The 23,115-nt window shown below is 44.4% G+C and overlaps 1 protein-coding gene across 1 annotated transcript in view; it reads right to left on the bottom strand.

The window, feature by feature from the left end:
- LOC8029268 (alpha-2-macroglobulin) overlaps positions 1–23,115 on the bottom strand; it is a 69,236-nt gene that overhangs the window by 11,772 nt on the left and 34,349 nt on the right. Inside the window, exons 15-26 of the mRNA XM_042288885.1 lie at positions 21,828–21,933; positions 21,695–21,744; positions 19,136–19,193; positions 18,170–18,235; positions 15,737–15,887; positions 14,823–15,045; positions 11,365–11,610; positions 10,179–10,230; positions 9,742–9,834; positions 8,134–8,313; positions 6,714–6,952; positions 4,157–4,403 (exon numbers count right to left, since the gene is read on the bottom strand). Coding sequence (XP_042144819.1) covers positions 4,157–4,403; positions 6,714–6,952; positions 8,134–8,313; positions 9,742–9,834; positions 10,179–10,230; positions 11,365–11,610; positions 14,823–15,045; positions 15,737–15,887; positions 18,170–18,235; positions 19,136–19,193; positions 21,695–21,744; positions 21,828–21,933 — 1,711 coding nt within the window. The remainder of the gene's footprint in view (positions 1–4,156; positions 4,404–6,713; positions 6,953–8,133; positions 8,314–9,741; positions 9,835–10,178; positions 10,231–11,364; positions 11,611–14,822; positions 15,046–15,736; positions 15,888–18,169; positions 18,236–19,135; positions 19,194–21,694; positions 21,745–21,827; positions 21,934–23,115) is intronic.

Raw genomic sequence — 23,115 nt, forward strand, 5'->3', positions numbered from 1 at the left:
TTTAGGATCCCCGCGTTGAGGCATAAAACGTGACTGTCACTCTCGTTATTGGCATGCTCGGGAACAATAGCCCCGCGTGTCGCGATTTTGCCATTCTGGTCGTCGGTCACTTGTGCTACCCTTTTTCCGTTGCAGCAATGCTTCTGCCGCTTCCGTGCCAGGAGAGTAATGCGCTGAAGCACGGCGATCCAGAGCAAAACTGGTACGAAACACGAAGAACCGGAAGAACGAAGAACCACGGGAAAACCGGAAAAACCACGTGCGCACTTTGAATGGATAGCGGTCATACCCTTTGGAACAGACGTAGCTAGCGCCACCTGCCGAATTCGTCCGAATTAACCATAGTGCGCCGCGTTCCCTCCGAATTAATGAGCGTTTCCTGCCATTGACTAAGACATACGTTTGACGGGACCGGATCGGCAGTTCAAATTATCCATTTCCGAATTAGCGGGGGTCGAATTAACGACGTTTTACTGTACAACTGTAATTAAATACAATTTTGTGGGCGAAAATACATCCCTCAAGTTTATTGTCACTGTCCAGAGCAGGAAGAAAACTACGTTCTGCACCGAATGCAGTGTCTCTCAATCAAGCACAAGCGTTTAGTGACTGTGATTACAGTGCTAGTCCAGGGCAAGAATAGTGACGAAATCGACGTTCACAGGCAGACTGGCTAAATAAGTGCCTGTGACAACTTGTGATGCTTTCCAGCCTGATTTCCATCCATATTTTTGCCTGGAACATTCTAAATGCGCGGGTTGTCCAGATTTTCGTAACTGGTGCGAGTTGCAACAATAAAGAATTCTCTAGCTAGTGCTGCACCTCTTGGTTGTCTCGGTCCTTTGTTGGTCTATACCAAAATGTAATCGACAAAAAAAGCTGTACTTTTTCACCTATTACGTCCAAGCTGATTACATTTTTTCATGATTATATTTCTATTACGTTACTAGAGCCTCGCACACTAACTCCCGAGTCTGCGATGCAAAATTAAAACGAGATACCCAGAAACTCGTTGCAGGTGCCCTGAAGTTGCTGATGTAAATTTTGAGGAATGTATTTGGAGGAGACCAAATACATTTGGTTGTGTTTGTATCTTGTATTTAAATGCTTTTCTGGAAATGTAACTAGATTTGTAATTAAATACATTTTTGACAAAGTACTATTTTGTATTTGTATTTCAATACATATTTGCATGTATTTTGCCCATCCCTGGCTATAAAGGAACTAACCAGCCAGCATTCCGCCTCAGTGAGCTTTGAGACACAAATATCCAAACTGTGACAAGCCGGACACCCTACACACCTATTAACCTCTGTAGCTGAAAACCTCCTTAAAATAAACCAAGAGTAAAAGTACAGCAGGCAAGTCAAGAAAGAGAATGAAAAGGCCAGCAGTTATACTTTACATTCATGACATCTCACACAATCTCAAGAAGATAGGAAATCATGTAAAGTAGATGTAATCCTTTCAGCCCCCAACGAACTTTATGCAAAAAAAAAAAATTCTACCCCAAATCACAGTAGAGGCTTGCACTAAAAAGCATTAAACCCCTTAATTCCTGTATATAGACGGAGTGGTTTATTCTGTTTCCCTCTCAAATGGCAAAAATTATAATAGGGCAAACTGGATGATGTGTAAATGACTGCTTAAAGGCCGATGGACACTTTGCGCTTTCCACTCTTTCCCGCCTCCTCCCTCTTATATCCTCTCCCCTTTCTACCTTGCACCAACTTGGCTCTCCTCGCAGCTTAGGAGAGAAGGGCGCTGAAAGGATTATCTTCCCTGCAGGGAACCGAGGATGCACGTCTTCCTTGAAAGGGACAATGACACCCCCCAAAAACTTTTTTTTTTTTTGCCAGGAGATTTATTATGGTGTCGGAAGACGACCCAATCAATATTTTGCTACAGCGTCACATGTATTTTTAATAAAGTAAAAAAGATGCAACTGCTCGAAACTGACACCAAAACTGGACTGGGGAGGAAGAAGAAATATAGAGGAGAAGAAAGTTACTGGAAGTCACGTGGCTGCGCTAAAGCCCCTCCATGTGCTTGCGTTTGTGTCGCAAGCAGCGGCAAATGCACCAGTGCATGAGGTCCGTGTCTCGAGCGGCCCTTGGAAGCAGTTGTCGGCACAGCATTGATATGAGCGGCCCTTGGAAGCAAATGATGGCGGAGCACCCACTTGTGGCACGTGTCTTGCGCGTTTCTACTACAATGGTTGGCGGTACTTGTAAGCGTGAATTTTATCAAAAAACTTACGGCTGTGCAGCTTTTCTTTTCTTTTTTTTTTTTTTCAATCAACGTATTTGCAATTTTTTAGAAGCTACAAAAAATGGGTGTCTAATTTTCAGTTTATTTTAATGTGAATATTTGAATGCGAAAGCATTAACTCTCTGATGAAGCGAGCCGACGTCATCAGCTTTTAAATCACGCAAAACGGCACCTTAATGAAACCACGCGCAAAGCTAGCCAACGGCACCTTTTACACTTCGGTCCCATTGGCTGGCGCGCGTCGACGAGGCTCCCATTGGCCCCTGCACGTCAGTTTGTGTGGTGTCATCCTGACTGTGTTATCACACTATTCTGTTATCACTGATCACTGCATTCGCTCGCGTCTAACGGTAGTAGGGCGTGTGGCAATATATACGGCGCATGGAATAAACCAAGGGGTTTGTTCTGCTGGGAACTACGTCGCTGTCTGTTCCTTCGTCGCGCCGCAAGGCACACGACAGTTTGAACGATCATTCACTCGATGGCGCTACGTGTCCGCGAGGCAGCGGCCCCAACGTTCCACACCCGAGGTCAGCGCGTTGTACGCTGCAGATTAAAGAAGGGAGCGAAGAGTGGCGTGCGTGCTTTCGCATTCGCAACTCATAAGAAGTACTTAGGTGTACCTCGAGCCTTTTTAGTATTGAGCGTCTGCCTTCAATGACCTATGACTTTGATTATCTTTGGTGGTTGTGTCTAAACCATAGAAAACGGCTCGTGACCATGAAGAAGAGAGTAAGCGTGACTCACAACAGCACATTCTCGATCGGCGGTTGTCGGGCGGAAAGAAAACGATTTTCGAGCCATAAATTGTGTTCCGAGTAGTTGGGCTCTCATGTCATATACATATAAAAAGCTTGGCGAGCATAAATTAAATACCTTATCAGTGTACCTTTAAGAGAGCACAACTAGAACATCAAAAAAGAAAATTCCGAACACCTAGGCATCTATTGTCAGGACTGTGGATGCCCAGCAGACTTAAAAAACCTACACTGTTATCAGCAAGAACTTTCAACCGCTCACGTGAGAAATTATTGAGGCTCAGAACATTGTGAAGCTGGGCGAAAAATGTGTTAGCAACCCTTCTATAATCTCGTCCGAGAAAGATTGAGTTGTTTTACCTGGCAAAAAAGAGAAAATAACGAAGTGGGGTAGATATGCAAACGGCGTAGAAGACCAAGTATGACACAAAGTTGATAGTCAGTGCTGAGTGCTTTTGACTGGTGTGCATGTTCCAGTGTGAATTATCCTTATGCACTGTAAATTATAAGTATGAATATCCAACGTGCCTAATCCTTCATTTTAAGAAGTTTCTTAGAACGAACTTGGGGGCAAAAAGATAAGCCACAATAGGAACAAAAGAGACTTTAGGGAAGTCCAATCTAGTTCACTGCAGCTTAAAAGAGCCAAACAAAACTTGTTTTCTTGGTCGAGGGAGTGCCTGTACTCAATTGAGCACATGTTCACCTACTGGCACTTCTCTAAAGTAGTCCACAAAAGAAGTCGTCAAGTGCCTTGCAGGTGTATTTTTTTGCTACATGCACATACACTCATATTAAACTTGGTGCATATACTGCAAACCTGTATTTTACCCCCCTTTCAACTACCATTTTCTCATGATGCAGAATCCAAAAATCCTGGGTTCCATTTCCACGACCTGCCCATTTCCAACTGGACGAGCATTGTACCGGTGTGCATTTGTACAATCATTATCACTGCGTGATGCATGTCGAAGGCCCCAGGCCAGCAGTGGTAGTGCGCTAGTTAAGCTTCTTGTCTACAGTGAAGGCACCCAGATGCTTGCTCGGGCTGACAAACTTCCCTCTGCTTTTACCAAGCTTATGCCATACGCAAAAAACACACAAAAAAAAATAAAAAATTGATTCACCATTTCCAGGCTGAGCCTCGTCACGAAGGGATGCAAGGAGCTCAGATGCTTTGGAGTCTTCGAAGAGAGAGAATGCATAAGCGGCTAGAGCCATAGTGTGGCTGTCTTGCTGTTGCTGCTGAAGCTCTTGCAGGAGACATCGCACGGCACCCACTCTCGAAACCTGGGGAATCTCTGCCCCGGCTTCGAGCAGCGAGATCAGGACGTATGCTGTCAGTGGAGCCAGGGAATGACCTTCCAATCCTCCCTGCATTAACACAGAGTTTCACCATTCTATTTTTTTTTTCTTCTATTAATTATTGTTGACATCTCCTCAAGCCACTATGTGATTACAGTTTTCTAAAATGATTGGCCCTTTGCCAATGAAACTGCCTTAACATTGATCACCCCTGGAGATAGTGACCAAAACTTTTTCATTTAAGCAGGCTACTATAATTTGATCTGCCAATAAAGAAAAAAAAAATCATAATATAGTGCCCCATACCTATTGATGATGTTGCTAACCCCATAATGTTTATAAGTCACTCGGTATTAGTAAAATAGGTCCTTGTTTCAAACTTCAAATGCTGGAAACAAAAATTGTGTAGTCCTGTGTTAATACACAGTACAGTCACAGTGATATATAGCTGCTACACATAATGGCAAAGCGTGAACAAAAGTTGGAACAAAATAGACATGTGACCATTTTGTCAACGCTTTTTTTTTGTTTGTTCTGGAGCATGTAAATGCACATCTCCCGGCATGAGCTCTTTGCATTGACAGTGCTGCAACAACATTTTGTTATTGGCTATTTCTCTGTGTTTTTCCAGAGAGTGCATGCCCAGTGGGCATCAAATACTACATAATCCCAACATTTTTTTTTTCCCGGAGCGCATGAAAGCGGATTTTTTTGGTACAAGCTTTTAGCATTGACAGTGCTACAATGGTATTTCGTTATCGGCTATTCTTTTTCCAGAGAGCACGTGCAGAGGGCATCAGGTATTACAAAAACCCAAAGTATAGATCGGGTTATTAATATGCTGTAGCGTAGCTCAGTGGCAACACCTCTGCTTCGCACGCAGCGGACGGAGGTTCGATTCCCGTGGGCGGTGGGGAGCTTGTTAAAAAATTTGGCAATTACGACGATAAATGTCTCACATCGCCAACTACAACATCAACAACTACAACTACAACATCAACAATGAACGTCATTTCCACTGGTGGAAAGAACCCATAACAGCTATCATTCTAAAACAAAAAATTCTAATATGCTCAAGTATAATAGTGTACCAACCCTACATTATGTTGATGTGAAGTTCTATCAGATTACTCATTTGCACAGTTTATGTTATGCTACAAGCACTCTCTGGCATATGCTTAAAACCAGGCAACCTTTTTAATAGCATTACGGTGTTTCATCAATCAGAATCAAGCTAGGCATCCACGCGCATCATCAATCTCGGAAAGTAGCCGGGACGTGTAAGCCAAACTGAAACTAACTAGACAGGTTTGCCACACCAATGAGAGCTTAGGGAAATGAAAAGACTAGCAAGTTGTCCTTTTTTGGTAATTTGCAAACCATTGTTCCATTCACTGCTGAGGCTGCAATATCATTAGCTGCCCTATTAAGGGGGGACACTACCCAGAAAAAACAATTTCTGCAAAAAAAAGTTGATTTTGAAAAATGTCATATTTACATCCACCAACATCTAGAGGTATTCCCAGAAAGTTTCATTAGTTTACACTGCACAGTTAATTTTTTATAAATTATTTTCGGTCCACCGATGCTAAAGAAAAGGTGGGAGTTGGAGCACTTTGAACACATTTTTCTCCATTCCACTTTTTGGCGTAAATTTCACTTTAGGAAAACTATTGTTTTGTTATTACGCAACTTGGATTCATTTTTATAAGTTTTTCTGGGGTGAAATTTTAAGGGGAAGATAACTATGAGCTTGTATTTTTTATTTTTGTCATTTTTCATGCTCAAAAACTAAAAGTTTGGACAAAGGATGGAAATCTGAAAAAGTGTATTTGTGTTTATGTGGCTGTTTTGTCATGAAAGATGGTATAACATAGAAATATAGCTCCATAGTTATCTGCTCTGTGCTGTCCTAATGCAATGTAACACATGAAAACGACAAATATATAAGTAATTTCAAAACAATAGTTTTCCTATGTAGACACGCCACTTTCGTCTTTGAACATTTGCATTTTTTTTTGTACTTCACCCAGGTTAACAAAAATTGGCAGAAATGTTCTCAACATCAGCAGAAACAAGCCTTGTAAATATAATTTAAATCAGACAAGTGGTTCAAAAATTTACTTTTTTGGGTAGTGTCCCCCCTTAAGAAAAATGGCTTCATGTTCGAAGCCATAGCCCGACAGTTTAAGAAATGCCGGGTAGAGCAATTTCTAAGAACCTTCCTATTGCTCCAGTCAATGAGATCGTGGAATTAGCTGGTAAGAACGCCGAAGAACAAATCTCGAAGCAAGCACCGTGAACAAAAAAGCAGTACCTCGCAATTTCTTAAGATTTCGGTAACTGCAACTAACAATTTCTTCTCCAAAGACGACCAACCTTTAATCTTGAGTTGAGCACTCTGCCGACGGACGGGAAGCAGCCGTTGTCGTACTGGTTCGACAGGATCCACCGAATGCTGCCGCTGAGTTCGGCCTCGTCAACAGGCATAAAGCGACGGCTCCTCCCAAACGTCCGCACAGCAAATGCAGTCAGCCACAGGCTCGGCTCTGGGTCTTGCGAGCCGAACGCGCTGTAGCCGCCTTCGGCGTGCCGGTAGTTCAGTTGCCTCTGGTAACCTGCAAGCCCAAAAACAGAAAAACTGGCAAAAAAGCTCAGATTCGCCGACCTCACTCTTTTTTTCTTTTTTAGGAAGGCCGAATTATTTTAAGGCTGTTTAGAAGGACATTTTGAACTTCAGAAAAGGGTTCCAAAGAACTTTCAGCCTTTCCACTCTGGTGAAGAAGGACGAGCAGTGGAGCTGCAGCTTCTGTTCTCGGCGGTGGCCTTCAAGGCGAGCGATCTGCTCTTCTTTCGCAAGGGAATCTGAAGCACTCGACGCAGTGGAACTTGAGGCGATAGCAGCTTTGCGGTGGTTGCGGAACCATCCGCGCTGCTGCGCATGTCGCCGCTCCTTCCACTCCTGCCCTTCTTCCTCCGAAGAAAGGGCACGCGGCCGACCCATTGTCAGTCCAAACAGTAATTGATAAGTAGTAGGAAACGTTGCGAAAAACAGACAACGACGAAGAAGAAAGTAATGGCCGGCTGCAAATCGGCAAACCAGAGTGGAAAGGCTGGAAAGGTTGCCGCCATCTATAAGTGACGGCGACAACCAGACAACTGGCAAGCCGGTTGTCTGGTTGTAGCCGTCGCCTATAGATGGCGGTAGCTGTCCAGAGTTTTGTGTCATTCGTTTGCTAGCAGATTTGATCCTGGGAAAACTAGCCCATAACAGCTCTGCTGTAAAATCGTACCAATGTAAAAAGTTAAAATGAGCATAACATTCATTTGGTAAACTAGAGGTATAGCTGAGAGGGTCAGTTTTGGACACTACGTCTCATTGAGTATGGACGAAACAGTCCGCCATTGTATACGTCTTTCCGGCAATTATCACTCAGCCAAACAAATGCCAGGTCGCTGGGTTGTGGACGCACGTGCTGTGTCCGGTATTCTGCGAAAGAGGGCCACAGCGCATGCTCAAAACACATTCCACAGTCCAATAAAATAAATATGGCAGCACGCAGACGCCAATTGTTGAAATGGTCCATGTTTCGCGATCCTGTTGGACGCCGACCGTGGCTAGCCCTTAACAGCCCTTAACTACCCCCCACTATCCCTCCCCCCTGCGACTAATGAAAAGTGTTCTGCTGCAATAATTTCCAAAGCCGATTCTTATACGATATGCAATACGTCCGAAAGTGTCATTCTCTCGGTGGGCAGCTAGAGTTATGAAGCTGTAACAAACATGGATGGGACCAACCTTTAGCGATGTTCTCTTTCAGCTTTGACTCCAGGGGATGCCCACGCTCTCCGGAAGAGTTGAGGTAGTCGAGCACAAAGACGTTGGGTGCCAGCAAAGCGAGGTTCTGCTCCCCGCAGCCAGTTGGCAGACGAACCAGCTTGTCCAGCCTGTCCACTGACACGGGACTCCCGACGTTGCCTGAACATTAATTTTGACATTTATTTTAGCCCCAAGGCTGGAGAAATTACATGAGGGCATCGGGAATTCAAAACAAGCAGGGAAACAACACATTTGATAGATGATGGAAAACTGGCAGCTAGCAATAATAACATAAAATAAAGCTTGGTGAGCAGTTAATGTGAGCAAGCAATTGTTTGTGTGTGAGTGTGTGTGTGCTGTATGTACGTTTAGACAGAATTCTAAGTGGAGAGCGAGACATAACTAAAGGAAGTTTTCTCTCCAACCTATGCCACTCGAGGTATAACAGGCTCGTCTAGACAGCAGGAAGTTAGTTGGCCCCAGTGGGCACCTTGCGCATTGAGCTAATATAATAATCTAGAGGAAACGTTTCCATGCTTTCAGCCGCTTCGTAACGTCAGTGCACAAACTCATACAACAGTGGTCCCGATAGGACCATCCTGCTGGCAACGCTTTGGTATACAAAAAGAAGCAGGAAACCATCCCTTGCAAGGTCAGTATTCATGCGTTCCTCTAGATTTAGTTGGCACGAAGCCGCCAGCGTGGTGCACTGTATAAAATTAAACCAAGTTGTTGAGTACTCGAAGAAACTCAACTCATCACGGCGAAATGAACCCGCCTGATCTGTTGTCTTTCTTTCTCTACTTTCTGTGCCATTCTGTTGTTCTTTCTCTTGGAGGCACCAATGTCAGCGCTTACAATTTGCCATGTTTTACTCCAATCTCTACCCCCCACTATTCCTCCCCCCCCAGTCCTCAAAATCAAAGTGGGCATGGGCGGGCATTGAACCCAGGTTCTGCGGTGCAAGCTTTCACTCCACTTGGTCCAGGCTGTGGTGCGCTGACAGGCTCGGACAAAGTTCCCCGCCAACGTAGGTGAGCGATTTCAGTCATTTGAACCTCTCGGAATAATGATGCATAAAATGTGCTGAAGTGGCAAAAATGGGACACCAAATATCTGTGACAACGATCGGGACGTGCGATAACAAACAATGGCAGGGATCGATGTAACCAAGTTATGAGTTTGGGGTGGTGCGTGGTAGATTTTATAGGAAAGGCAGATGTGATTAATTCTCCATCCAATATTTGTTGATTTGTGACTTTCCGTAACACTGCATCATTCTCACCAAGATTGAAATTGAAATCGGCGGCAGTGACCTAACTGTCCAGTGCATTCAGGCAATACCAACTGCACTACCGCATGATGCGTGTGGAAGAACCTAGTAAGTTAGCAGTCATACTGCACTGCCCTTTCTACAGTGAGGACACAAGATGCCATTTCAATAAGGCAAACTGATTTTCTACTGATGCATTCTTTTATAAAATTTGAAGTTTAATAAAAGCACATACTCCCGTCTATTATTACCACATCTAAGGTGACTATATGCATGTTGTCAGAACTATATGCAGTAGAGAAATGCCCATCCACCTGAAAGCGTAAAAACACCCCTTGAAGATCCAGAGACCACGTTGCGTGGAAGTTCCAGCGGAAATTCGTGCTTCTGAGGACCCTCACCGGAACCTGCAAAAACCAACCAATGGGACCAAGATGGACTTGATTAAAATCAAAATACAATTTTTCAGAGTCATTCAATTAAAACGGTTGTGCATCACCACTTGCAGACAGTAGGCGGTTGTTAAATGTAACTAAAAACACTTTAAATGTAATTTAAAAGATGTATTTAACAGTTCTCGATTTGTGCTGTATCACACAAGACAAAAAGCTAAGTGTAAAAATGACAATCACAGCTGAGATTGCAATGAACTCGATAGAATTCCCTCAAATTTAAGCATAACAAATTTGAATGCTCTGTAACCGCCTAAAAAGTGAAGCGCAAGCCCTCATGAGTATGCAATAACACTCACCATTTAGGCAGATATACTTTGCAGTTGATTTTTCTTGAGGCTGCCCTTCTGCCTAAAACAAAACCAAGACATTTAAGTGACCATTAAAAATCAACCTAAAAATTTACATTCTTGAACTCCACATAAAAGAGAGCTGCTCATTGAAAGTTAGCAAGGTAAAAAAAAAAAGACACACATTCAGCCATCATTAATGTAATCACTTTCTTTGATAAAAAAAAATTAAAGATTTTTACAAATCTCTGTAATGCGAAACTAGAGTGCAGCTCTTGAGGAAGAGGAGGGGAGGGTACAGAGAGGAGGGTATGCCCCTCCCTCTCCTCTGTACCTTACCCTCCTCCTCTTCTTCTTCTTCTTATCTTTCTCCTCTCCTCCCCCTTTCCTCCTCCTTTCCTTTTCCAGTAAAATTAATTCATGGGTGACATGACACGAAATCATGTGACATAATTTTCCTTGCTAAAATTAGCGAGGAAAATGACATCACATGACTTTGTGTCACGTCACCAATGAACAAATTCAGTTTCTCTGCTAGATTTAGTGGGAAAATTGACGTCACATGACCTCAACACCAATTCAATTTCCTGCTAAACTCGGCGGAGTGGTTACGGCGACGGCGACGCCACGAAACGCGGAAACGGGTACCTAAGGCCCGCTTCAAACGGGGCCACTTTCTCAGCTATTTTGGTGTTGATGGTAGGCTGTTCCCTAGATTGACACGAATTGCTGAGATTGAGTCCGGCTCGAAACAAGCAACCAACTCGGAGCAATTCGAAGACGTATGAAGCGGCTGCAGCCAATCAGGGACGCAATATTTTCACGTGATGCCTCGTGCCGGTGATGATCACAACTAAAGACTTGGTTCTGGTTTGAAATTGATAGTTTTTAGAAATAAACCGTTAGAGAAAAATACATTAGTGTTCTCAACGAGATTTAAATGCATAAAAACATGTTTATAGCGCGTAATTCTGTTTCTAAATAATGCCGGCAAACAAAAATACTACCGCTCATTGGCACTCATTCCTCAACACACCAAACTATAAAAATCACACCTCGATTTAGAAACACTTTTCGGTCACATCAAATCAACGTCAGAAAACACGGCTAGGTGGCGCAAGCTACCGCCCGTTACAAAGGATTGCGGCCATTAACGCCCATCCATCTACAGACTGCTGATGCGCATGAACCTCACCGTGACGAGGAGGCTTTTCCGGAGAGAGTCTCGGGCCTGCCTCGTTTCGAGCGGCTTCCCCTCGTCGCACAGTCCTTTGTTTTCAGCAAGCCCAAGGGCATGAAGCGTAATGTTGATGGCTCCGAGGCACAGGGGACGCACTTGCACTCGCAGCACAATGCTTTCGTTGCCACACAGGCAATCCCGCTTCTGTGGCTCGCCGAGGAGCTTCATGCAGGCACTGTCCGCATTTAGGGACAGCTTCACCTGTGCAGTCAAGTTAGAACAAAATTTACCCACAGCGTAAAAACAACACAAAAAAGTCACCTTCAATGGTATTGTTCAGCAGCCCTTTGGATAAACAACGCTGCAATGTAAAGTCGGCATTTGGTTTTTAAATCTTCATAAACGCTAGATACGGATAGATATAGAGAGTGTCCCTATGTGAAAACTTACCTACGTTACTAATAATACTGTAATATTCTGAGAGATATTCTATCTAAAACCGATGGCAAAATGGACTAAAATAAGGGCTGGCGGTGTGCCATAAAAAAAAGAAAAAAAAAGCTACTTTTAGATCTTGTGATCCTCGAAAGTTCTGATCGCAGGTAGAGGCGGTGAACCAAAGATGACTGTCCTTCCCAGTGAGAAAAGTTTGCATATCTCCCACTGTCGTTAAGTAGGTTCAGTTATACTGCTTTTACTGAGGTTATTATTGGCCAGGGCCCTGCAGGTACTGGAAGTGGGCTATCTTTCGGTGTCTCTGAAGAAATAGCAAATCATGCCAAAAATAGGGGTGGGCTATTTTTAGCAGCTGGGGCATCTCTCAAGATTTTACAACAAATAAATAAAAAAAAAAAGAATTGTCCAGGTTAAAAGCTACCTCGTTATACTATTCTGATTTTTGCATGCCTAGTCGCGTCTCGTTAATATCTATACCTTCTGTTCCACCCAAATATCATTCTTAATGTGAATCGTCCATAATGACAAGATGTAGACAACTGAAAGACTTTCCTGCCGTTCCAATACTCAGCAGCTATATGCCACTGAGTATTGGAAAAACACATGTTCTACAGCTTCGATGGTCTCACCTTAAAAACGGCCCTGTCCGTTTTTAAGGCGAAAGCCTTACTTGTCCAACTGAGCGACAAAACGGCGTACATGGCCACAAAAATACAAATGAGCTGCATTGTATGCTCAAGGACGACGCTGTCCTTGGCGTCGTCCATGAGGTCGTCCTAGACCTCAAGGACGACCTTACATGTCCCAGTAGGTGAAAAAAATGACGTAGTTGTGCCCCAAAGATGGCCATAAAAATATGTCATCAAGAATGCGCTGCTCACGCTCAAGTGTAGGAGCGTGACGTCACCGCCGAAGCACCGTGTGAAAAAGGTGCACTTCGGACTTCATTTGTGCTCGTTGTGTGCTTCGTGCGATGGACTGTGAGGCAACCGCATCTACGTCTACGAAGGCTTCCGCAGGCAAACGTGGCCGCCCACACAAATACGCCACAGCCTCCTTAAGTGTCCTCTTCTAGGCGTCGTTCTTGTTGACGTCCTAGATGTTGTCCTCTAGACGTTGTCCTAGACATCGTCCTGGAAGTCGTCCCAGGCATCATCCTCGACGTCGTTCTTGGTGTCGTCTTTGAGGTTGTCAGAGAGATCATCCTCGGTGTCTAGGACCCTCGGCATCGTACTAGATGCTGTCCTTGACGTGGTCCTCAACGTCGTCCTAGACGCTGTACTTGGCATCAATCTCTAGGACCTCGTCCTCAACATCATCCTACAGATCGTCCTAAACTTTATTATGTGTGGAAACATTACTCGAAAACGTTTCTCCCGGGGGACTCTAATGCTTTTGCCTCCCGACATGTAAGCAGCCTTGAGTATCCTCCTGTAATTTTTATTTTTTCCTTCTTGCTTGTCATGCCCCGAAGACCATCGAAGCTGTAGGACGTGTGTTCTCCAACTGAGTTCCTAAGAAACCAGAGGATCCCCAAAGTTGTTTCATGGGTTCCCTGAGCTCTCCAATTTCCTTCACCATTCCTGCCCTCAAGTAAAAAGTTTTTTTTTTTTTTTTTTGGTTTAAGCACTATTTGAGCAGATGTGAACCCCATATTCATGTACATCTAGAGTAAAACAAACCCTAGTATGTGCAATATTGTTTACAAGGTCTGTAGCAGTCTTGTGCCCGGCCGTTACTTGAAAAATGTAATGGATTACAATTACAAATTACCGAGCCCTAAATGTAATGAATTACCGTTACAAAATACTTTTGCTGAAAAGTAACAGACAACTTTACTCGTTATGTTACAAATTACTTACACATTACCTTTCCCGTACAGCAATCAAGAAAACAATAGAAACAATTTTGATGTTTTCAAAAATATTCTGCAACACTACTTTGCATTTCTTGTATGCCCACATTATGGTAGTCCTTGTAAAAATAAAATATTGTATCTAAGAGAAAGAATGTGGGTGCACTCCGTTTGCCTGCAAGCTAACAAGGCAGTGGAAGCTGCAACCAAACCCTCCATCCCGCTAGCTCACGGAGACCAGAAATGATCACTGGAACTCTGCTCACAAAGCTAGCAGTGTGCACGCTCAAGAGAAGCGTCTACCTCCGCTAGGAGATTCAGAGGTAAGGATTACCTATCTACCAAAGTTCTCTTTTGAAATGGGCCTTTCAAGCGTGAGCGCAGAGTCTCAAAACTGTGGTCTTGTGTCTGTAATTTTGATGCACTGCCAGCTTATGCACTAACGGAGTACAGCTGCATGCAGTACTGAAAAATGCATGGGCGCGAGCACTCGTTTTTGAGTTTTGATCGAGTGGATGGTCACACACTTTGAAAATCTGAAAACGGTGGAACGGTGTAAAAGTCAAAAACAAATAAACACAAAGAGCTTTCTCCTGCCCAGAAGAAGAAAAACACGAAGGAGGATGATGGAAAGGGGCAGAGCTTACTCAGCATTGTCTTCTGGATCTTTGTTTCTCGCATATTTGAATATTCCTTGCACATTTTTCTAATGGTTCTAGTGACCTGTCATACAAAAATAGTGTTTTTTTATCGGCTATTCTCCACTTCACAATGTTCTCTATTTTGCTGAACTTGCTATCTTTATGCTGCTGAATTGTCTGGTCTTATTGCTCCAGTTTCTGTATTATGTTCATATTTTTAAGAAGTAACGAGTAGTTAAAGTAACCCGTTACCAATATTTTGTAACTAAATTATACTACAAATTACTTCCACAAAAAAGTAATGTGGATTACATTTACCCTACTTGAAAAGGTAATGGATTACAAGTAGTCTGGTACTTGTAATGGATTACTTCCCAAGTCTGGTCTGCGGGCATATGCATTGCCCTACTGCATTAATACCGAGACCAGGAGGGCTGCCATTCAAGAAAGATTCTCGAGGTTGAAAGGTTCAAGAACGCCCTCTGTTGCTGTAGAGTAAGAAACAGAGGGATGTGGCTCACCGGAACGCACGCCTGGAGGTAGCTGAAGAGGGTAGCGGTGACGGGCACCAGCTCCCCCCTCTTGGCCACTGCGGGGAGGGTGAGCTGAGCGAAGAAGGGCTGGAGGGCGTCCAGGGCCGCATTCGAAAGACCCACACCCCGGGTGGGGTGCAAGCAGAGGGCACCCGCCTGCCACTGGGTCACGGAGTGCGGGAGTTCGCGCTGAAACTGAACAGAACCCTCCCTGCATTCAAAAAGGAAAAAGGCCATTCAATTTTTTGTGGTGATCCAGGGATGTTTCACTTTATGAGCAAGCAGCACAGAAGACACCATCCTCTTTCGTACATAGTGTGCAATACTCTCTCTCAACACTGCTGGAACGAGTGTATGGCTTGATGCAACGTCTTATTTGCTTGAGCATACGCAAATGAAACTCCAGTCTTTATATTAAAGTAATTGTGTTCGGTTTGTTTAGACGGCGGGAAGTCAGGCAGCCCCGGTGGGCGTCAGATTTGCCGTCTGTAAATAAGAAATTTAGCCAGTGCAGTGCCACGATAGCCCGGGGCCATTAACATACATCCCGCAGCAGTGATATATGACTGCACGTCGGTACAATGCTCATCCAGATAGAGACGAGCAGGTGTGACAGTGAGCTTTCGCTCTGCGTGCTCCGAGCTGTTCTGCATTAATGCGCTTGGCTACTGATCCTTTTCTTTGTTAGACCCAGATGAATATGCAAGAAAGGGTGAGGGACGTTAATGCGCTCGGCTACTGATCCTTCTCTTTGTTAGACCCAGATGAATACGCAAGTAAGGACGAGGGAACTCTGACCAACTGTCACACTTCCACGCTACTTTCCGATCAGATTTTCTTTCGTGACGCAAAGAATAACTATCCTCGGTACTTTGCTTTGAGGAGGAAGGCCCGGAGCTCACCTGTCAACATTGTGCATCTCCCAAAGCCATGTTTCTGGGAAGTGTGTGCGGAGTGACACCGCAGATTTCGGAGGGTCTGCAGGAACGTCCTCCTCAGGTAGGACAACCCGTGGTTCGTTCGCTCGAGGTTCAAACTCGGTCCTGTCAAAACCTAAATGACACAATGTTGGACGGAAAGTTACGGGACTAAAATTGAGCAATACGTATGCTTACTCCCTTGTGGGCTCTCAAGAAAAAGAAATGATGATGATGATGATGACCGGGCTCTCAAGAAAAAAATGATGATGATGATGATGACGACTATGACGATTCTTGCGTACGACCCAAAGTTCTTCCGTGAATATTGAAAAGCGACTCAAGAGTGCAAAGCAACTATACCATACGATAAAGACAGACCCCATTTTAACGAAAACAATATATAGATAATTTGGATATATAGGGTATTTCAGTATGCTATTCGGGTATAAAAAGGTTAGGTATTAATAAACCAATCAATGGAGTGCATTGAAACTTTTCACAAAAATGTCTTTAGCTGATGCATCTATCATACTCAAATTTCATGAAGAAAGTTTCAATAAAAAAAATTTTAAGCCTAAAGCTTTTTTCTTTCATGCACAGGAGGAAAGTGGTAAAAATTGTCTGCTTGATGCCGGTACTCATAGATGGTACCATAGACATTCAGATCTTCTAAATCTATCTGAGGTGTTCACCTCAAAGAAGCTTTCACCTTTTTGCTTTATGCTGCACCATCTGTGAGCAACAGCATTAACCTGACAGTTCTTACCATATTCCTCCCTGTGCAAAAAAAGAAATCTATATATATATAATTATAGACTTGAGCGTGTTGGTAATCTACATTGACTTAAAACGAAAGAAACACACAAGAGGACGAAACAGACGACACAGCTTTCGACTTGCAACTACAGATTTACTGGGGCGGCTCGCCGCTCAGAGCTCGACTTGGGGAGGCGATGGGAAAAGGGGGGGAGGGGGATGAGGGGAGGTGTAAGAAACACAGGGGGACCGTTGCGGGGGCGAACACAGCGGGCGGTCGGGAGTCTGGTCCATGGGTCCGACCGCCCGCTGTGTTCGCCCCCGCAACGGTCTCCCTGTGTTTCTTACACCTCCCCTCATCCCCCTCCCCCCCTTTTCCCATCGCCTCCCCAAGTCGAGCTCTGAGCGGCGAGCCGCCCCAGTAAATCTGTAGTTGCAAGTCGAAAGCTGTGTCGTCTGTTTCGTCCTCTTGTGTGTTTCTTTCGTTTTAAGTCACTATATATATATATATTGCGGGTTTACATTTTTTTTCTCCTCAAACCTACACTCGTAAAATTTGAATATCAGAAATGCACCATTTAAAGACACCTTTGTGAAGAGCTTTTTTGCACGCAGTTCATTGGTTTGTAAATACAAAGTTTTTTTTATTCCCGAGTAGCACTCGGAAAGTCTGTAGAAAAACATAAAATAAACACATATGAATATCCACGTAAAAAGATTCTTTTTGCAGACAGGAAGCAAGAAAAACATCCTGGTCAATGGTTTTATCTAAAAAATAGTTTCTTTTCTGGCAGTAAACCTACGCCAAACTTTAGCTGGACAAGAAAGTAAATATCACGAGAAGAATACATACCATGCTCATCAAGACTTAGAGGCATTGTGTGCAAAAAAAACAAAAAAAAAACAGTAAACAAAACATTAAAAAAAATCCAGACACTAAAATTTTTGCAATTATGCAACTTTTTGAAAGTATTGAGCTTGTTGAGATAATTAAAGGAGCTGTGCAACGATATTCAGTTGGAATGTTTTTCACTATACACGAGCTTACTGGCACTAGTGGGACTCAAGGATACTCACACGCAATGCCACTGGCCAAGAAACTCCTTTGTTGCGGTGTAAATTTCAAGGACAAAAGTGATCATTTTCATTCAATCTCTCCTTTGCAAAATTTGATGACGTAACGTGGGGATTGAAGTATTCCCAAGTGACGATATTTGAATGCGGTTCATAGATTGGACCCGAGCATTGCGTGGGCACTTAGGCTCGCGATAATTGCTAGCTCAAGAAGCATTCGGGTAGTGACCCGTGTCCAATCGTTGCAACGACGACAACAGCCGAGCCATAACAATGTCTGGAACTCAGCGCGTTTCCTGCGCTTTGCTAACCCCAGCGCGTGGCTATGATCAACACTGGCGGCATATAATCGGCTCCAGATCGCGTGGCCGCTTGTTCTGGCTGCGAGTTGAGGGGGTGAACGCTGCTCGTTTTTCTTTAATTTGTTTCTGGGACTTCTATTGCGTGGGGTGAAAAACGAACGCGTGTTTCATGGGTCATTAACGTTAGGGATCCGTTTTAAGCGGTATTTGCGCAAAGTACAAAAATTGTTGCATAGCTCCTTTAATGCTAGTGAATTAATTTATCTTATGATTGTATAGTTACCATGATGATGGGAGACAACATCTGTGGAAAACTCTCGAAAAGCAGACCTCCAAAAGTCGTCTTCAACTACAAGAAAGAATGAACACACAATGCATTCTTAGCATTTTTCTAAAACAAAAAGTTCCACACATACAAGCAGAAAGGTAGAAAAAAAAAGGGTGAACTTGCAGGGTGTCTAGCAAATTATTAATTTGAAATTCCCTGACTTTTCCAGGTTTTCCCTGACAATTGCAGGTAAAAGTCCCTGACCACTGTAGCGGCGGTTGAATATATAAGACCATTACAACACAAGTCGTTGAGCATTGAGCACTGTGAGGATAATTTTGCACGGGCTTACTACAACTTGCATATTCCGAAATATTTGGGTTCGTCCAGTCCAAATTAAATGAGCACTTCGTTGCCACCGACATCGTCAGTGAAGAGGCCACTTCCGGAAACACTATGAAAACACGACGCTCAACTACACACGTCAATCACCGAATGGCAGCATAGCCGCCAGATGCACACTTTCGGATACTTTCGGCTTAAGGCTTGGATTGGATTGGGGTCTGCGACTTTTCCATTCGTTACTAAATCTAGTAGCTTTAACTGGATCTAGCCTAGTGTCATGCCCTCAATCCAATCCAATCCAATCCAAGGCTTGGACTGGATTTGTCAGCTGCTCCATTTGCATCAGGTAGCAAGCACACTCTACATCGGGTGAGCAGAGCCTGCACCCCACTCTAAGCAGAATTTATTGCCCATTTTTCTGCACCCAAGTCTTCCAAGTCTTTGCTGAGGGCACTCGATGGCGTTTCCGGCTCATTTTCCCCGACTGGGCTTGCTTTTTGACAATATCCCTGACGAGCCCCTGATTTTTCCCGGTAATTAAAATTTCCCTGACATTTCCCGGTTTTCCCGGTCGCTAGACACCCTGACTTGGTAGACAGAAAGCAGAAAAAAATGCAAAATCAAGTTGTCACTTACCTAGATCACAGTCGTGAATGTCAAGCTTCAGGTCTGTAAGTACTTGAACCGCCGACTCCTGAAACATGAGGGAGATGAATTGGTTGTACAGACAGGATTTAAAGTTGTAACATACACCGCACAATTATAGGACTAGCATAGCTCAGAATAATACAAAAAACGTCCAGTTTCTTTTATGCAAAAGCATTAACTGTCCCATGGAGCGAGCCGACGTCATCAGCTTTGAAGCCGCGCCAAACGGCATTTCAAATCCTCCTCCAAGTGAAGCCAGCTCCCAGCTATGAAACCACACGAAAAGCCTAGACAACGGCACCCAGTTTCCCCGATCCCAAAGAAGCAGAGTAAAGCTGATGAATTTCGACTTCAGTCCCATTGCGTGGTGCGCGTCGGTGAGGCTTCCACTGGCCGCTGTACGTCAGTTTAAATGACCGCCACCCCATGGCGCTGCGTGTCCGTCAGCGTGCCGGTAACAGAAAACTTGCAAGGTCAGATCGGCAAGGAAAGGGCGCACTCTGCCGTCGACGCAAATACGTTGCAGACGAAATATGGGAGCCAAAGAATGACGTGCATGCTTTCGCATTCACAACTCATAAGAAGTGCTTAAAGGGCAACTCCGCTCAATTCCGAAAAATTTAGGCTTACATGTGATTCAAATTCACAAAGCACTACTAAACAACTCTACGTCTTCGGATTCGCAAAATGTGGAATATTATTTGTGTAATCCTAATTTAAACATCAGCTGATACCGAAACCGAAACTTTGGTTGTGTCACGCAACATTGGCCTCGGGTCGTCAGAGTCATGGCCATGTCACGTCGAACCATGTGGTCTTGTGACGTTCGGGAGGAAGCGAGAAACAGGACATGCGACGCAGGCAGGTCTCTTTTTTTTTTCTTTCTTTTCTTTATTGGACGCGGGCAGGTTGCTTCGCATGGCATGGACGGTGATGGCCCGGGGGAGAGGGGGAAGGGGAGAAGACGAAAGAGGAGAAGGGGAGCGGAGAAACAGACCGATAAGCACGCAGGGCAGTGCAAACTAGCGCATCCGCGTTACGGTGATCACGTGAACGCCCAGTCAGCCAACACCGGGAGGAGAAACTCACGATGTCATCGTTCAATTTCACTCTGAGAAGTAAAAACAAACAAAACGTGAGAATGACGTAGTCATGCCTCTGACGTAGTGGCTCAATGTCGGCTGCTCCAACTCCGTGGCATTGACTGCGCTGATGATTGCGCCTCGCGCTGCACGCTAGAGTTGGCAGATTTCGGCGAGTTGGCTCGCTTGAAGGTTTGCTGGCCAGTTTATTAAATATATAAACGGAATTAGATCGTAATATTTGACATGGGGTCTTCCTATATGATACTGAAGAGGGCTGCATAGTTTTCTAATTATCAAAAATGAAGCGGAGTTGCCCTTTAAGTGTATTTTTTTTAAAAAAAGAGGTGTGAGTTACATTGGTGCTATCTTCACCATGTGTTAATGAAGTTTGGCAGCGCTAGATGAGGCAATAACTGCCACGTCACGTCTAGCCCCATAGTAATTTAAATCACGCCTTTCTATCTCAGCAACGTGTCCTTAGTGGATGAAAGAACAACCCCCTAAAAAAAGTTTCAGTATAGTTCCAATTAGAAACTTGCTAGGCTTAATAACAAAAAACACTAATTCAGTCAATTTTAGAAGGATACGATGCATGCGCATCATTATTCTGGAGCCCAAGAGGGTGATTGGCATCAACAGTTTTCCCATTCTTCGTTGCCCACATTTTTGCTCTGCCAGCCTTGTGCCTGTAGCACAAGCGGTAACTTTTGCCAACTGCCACGCTCCCCTGACAATGTGAGAATAGCAGAGAGAAGCTTTGCGACACCAAAGCGTGGAGAAAGGCATTGAGCTCATGCCGGAGACCGGGCGTTCAAAAGACTTGCCCTGCCCTTCTCACTTTGTCACTAACTACAGCTCATTCAATGGTCTTCGTTTATGCCCAACATGGCTCTAGTTAGAACCCCATGTTTAATTCGACTATACAAGTCAAAATTCTATGCACCCACCTAAATATGTACCTTATCTACTGGCGGGGACTGGTACAACATCAATAGATTTTGTGTTTGATGGAGAGTTTTTACACGAAGCCTCTGGCTGGCGTTCTATGAAACACCCCGTATAGTACACACTAAGAGCTACTGATGTAGTGAAAATGCTTATGCAGAGCGCAAGTTCGTCTGCTTCTTTCGCAGGGGTTTTGGTGACTTCAGAATGACGTATAGTTCTGATTGGCTTTGATTGTAGGACAGTGAGTAGATCTCAGAGCAAGCTGGCATGAGGTCTACAAACTATCTTTAAATCCAAGCCAGTCAGAGCTTGGAGTTCTGACGTTACCACAACTCTACAAAAGAAGCAGACAAGCTTGTGCTCCGCATAGAGACGAGAGATGCAAGTTTTACACAAGGGGCTGCAACCCTGCCTTGTTTTGGCCACGAGTTCAGGAGTAAACAGTTTCATCAAAACTCGTCTCTTTTCGGCAAGTTCTGCAACCGATAGAGGACGAACAAGAAACTGCACCCACCTCAAATGCAGCGGTGGCATCTAGAAAAGACAGAGGCTCTCGCAGGTACCCTGAAAACGGACGTGGCACAATTTTAATTAGAGACACGCAATCAGAAACATGTCACAAAGAAGATTTTGAAGCTCTGGCTTACTGTCACGGCGAAGTGCTTCAAAAACTCTCCCGCGGTCTCGACAGTGGCTGCTGGAAAACGCGGATGGATCTGGTTTCGGCTCCAAAGGCTCCAGCAATTGTTCCAGCTAAAGAAATATTGACCCAGAAAAGTCAATTGCAAGTAACAAACATTCCTTATGCTGCCAACCTCAAAAGTTGTGTAATGATGCTCCTTTTGTTTTCACCCCAATGCCTTTAAGGCTGCGGTACCACGGCGGCCATCTTGAACAAAACATTAGTTGAACCACCAGGGCGGCGATGGCTGTCCGTATGAGCAAATGCTGCAAAACCTGCGCGCCAATTTCGAAACCCTTTTTCCCGTCGCTTGCGACCTTGAGTTTCCTTCTCCACTCTTACGCCCCTCCTTTCACGTGTTCACCCTCTGGCGCGTCTCGCCCACGTTCATTGTTGGGAGGACGATGTACCGGATAATCCCCAGCTTGAGGCCCCCTGCCAAAATTGTCCGGCTGCCAAGTGATTTGAGCGAGATGGGGTTTTGAAGCGGTATGGAAAAGTGAAACCGACAATTTTGAACTATGCCTTCTCGATACTGCATAAGTTGTGTACGGGGCTGGCCAAGGCACGGGCGCGAGGACGTGCACGAGCACTCGCGCGTAGAAATGGTAGGACGCGCTTTCTGAAATCACACGCCTACATTCCGCAGCGTTGCAATCCTACGAGTAAAACAGAGTACATCTTCGGACAGTGCGTGAGTTGATGCCGGCCGTACGAAAGACACACCTCGCGCTTCCTGTCACTACTGCCTCTGCTTGCACGCGCTGCCGATTGGCGGTCCTTTCTTTATTTTGTTTCGTCGCTCTTTTGAAAATACTGAAACTAATATTTTCTCAGACCCTGCTCATCGTACCTCTGCACTACAGTTGTGTAAACACATTGTGATGTAATTTGAGATATGGGACGGAGTGTCTACTTTCTTATTTCGTGTGGAATGCCGGCATAAGATTCCTTTGCTGCCAGAGGGTCAAAATAATGGTAGGGTCGGCAGCAAAAACTATTTCAATGACCGAATTATGATCAAACACCAGTAAGAACATAAAAAAGAAATCACGTGCGGACAATAAAAATATTGCTACAAGAGGATGGTGCGCGGGGCAGAAACAATATTCGGAGTGACGTTGAGGGAACGCGACAAGCCAGATCTTTCCTGATGGCAGCCGTAAAAGTTGATCTGGTGCCTCGTTTTGATCGGCTTTGCACGGAAACTCGTCGACTACCGACTATCTTGTCAGTGGTGAACATAGTGAACA

The sequence above is a fragment of the Ixodes scapularis genome, unplaced genomic scaffold (assembly GCF_016920785.2).
Source record: "Ixodes scapularis isolate PalLabHiFi unplaced genomic scaffold, ASM1692078v2 PGA_scaffold11__112_contigs__length_91849675, whole genome shotgun sequence".
Classification (NCBI taxonomy): Eukaryota; Metazoa; Arthropoda; class Arachnida; order Ixodida; family Ixodidae; genus Ixodes; species Ixodes scapularis.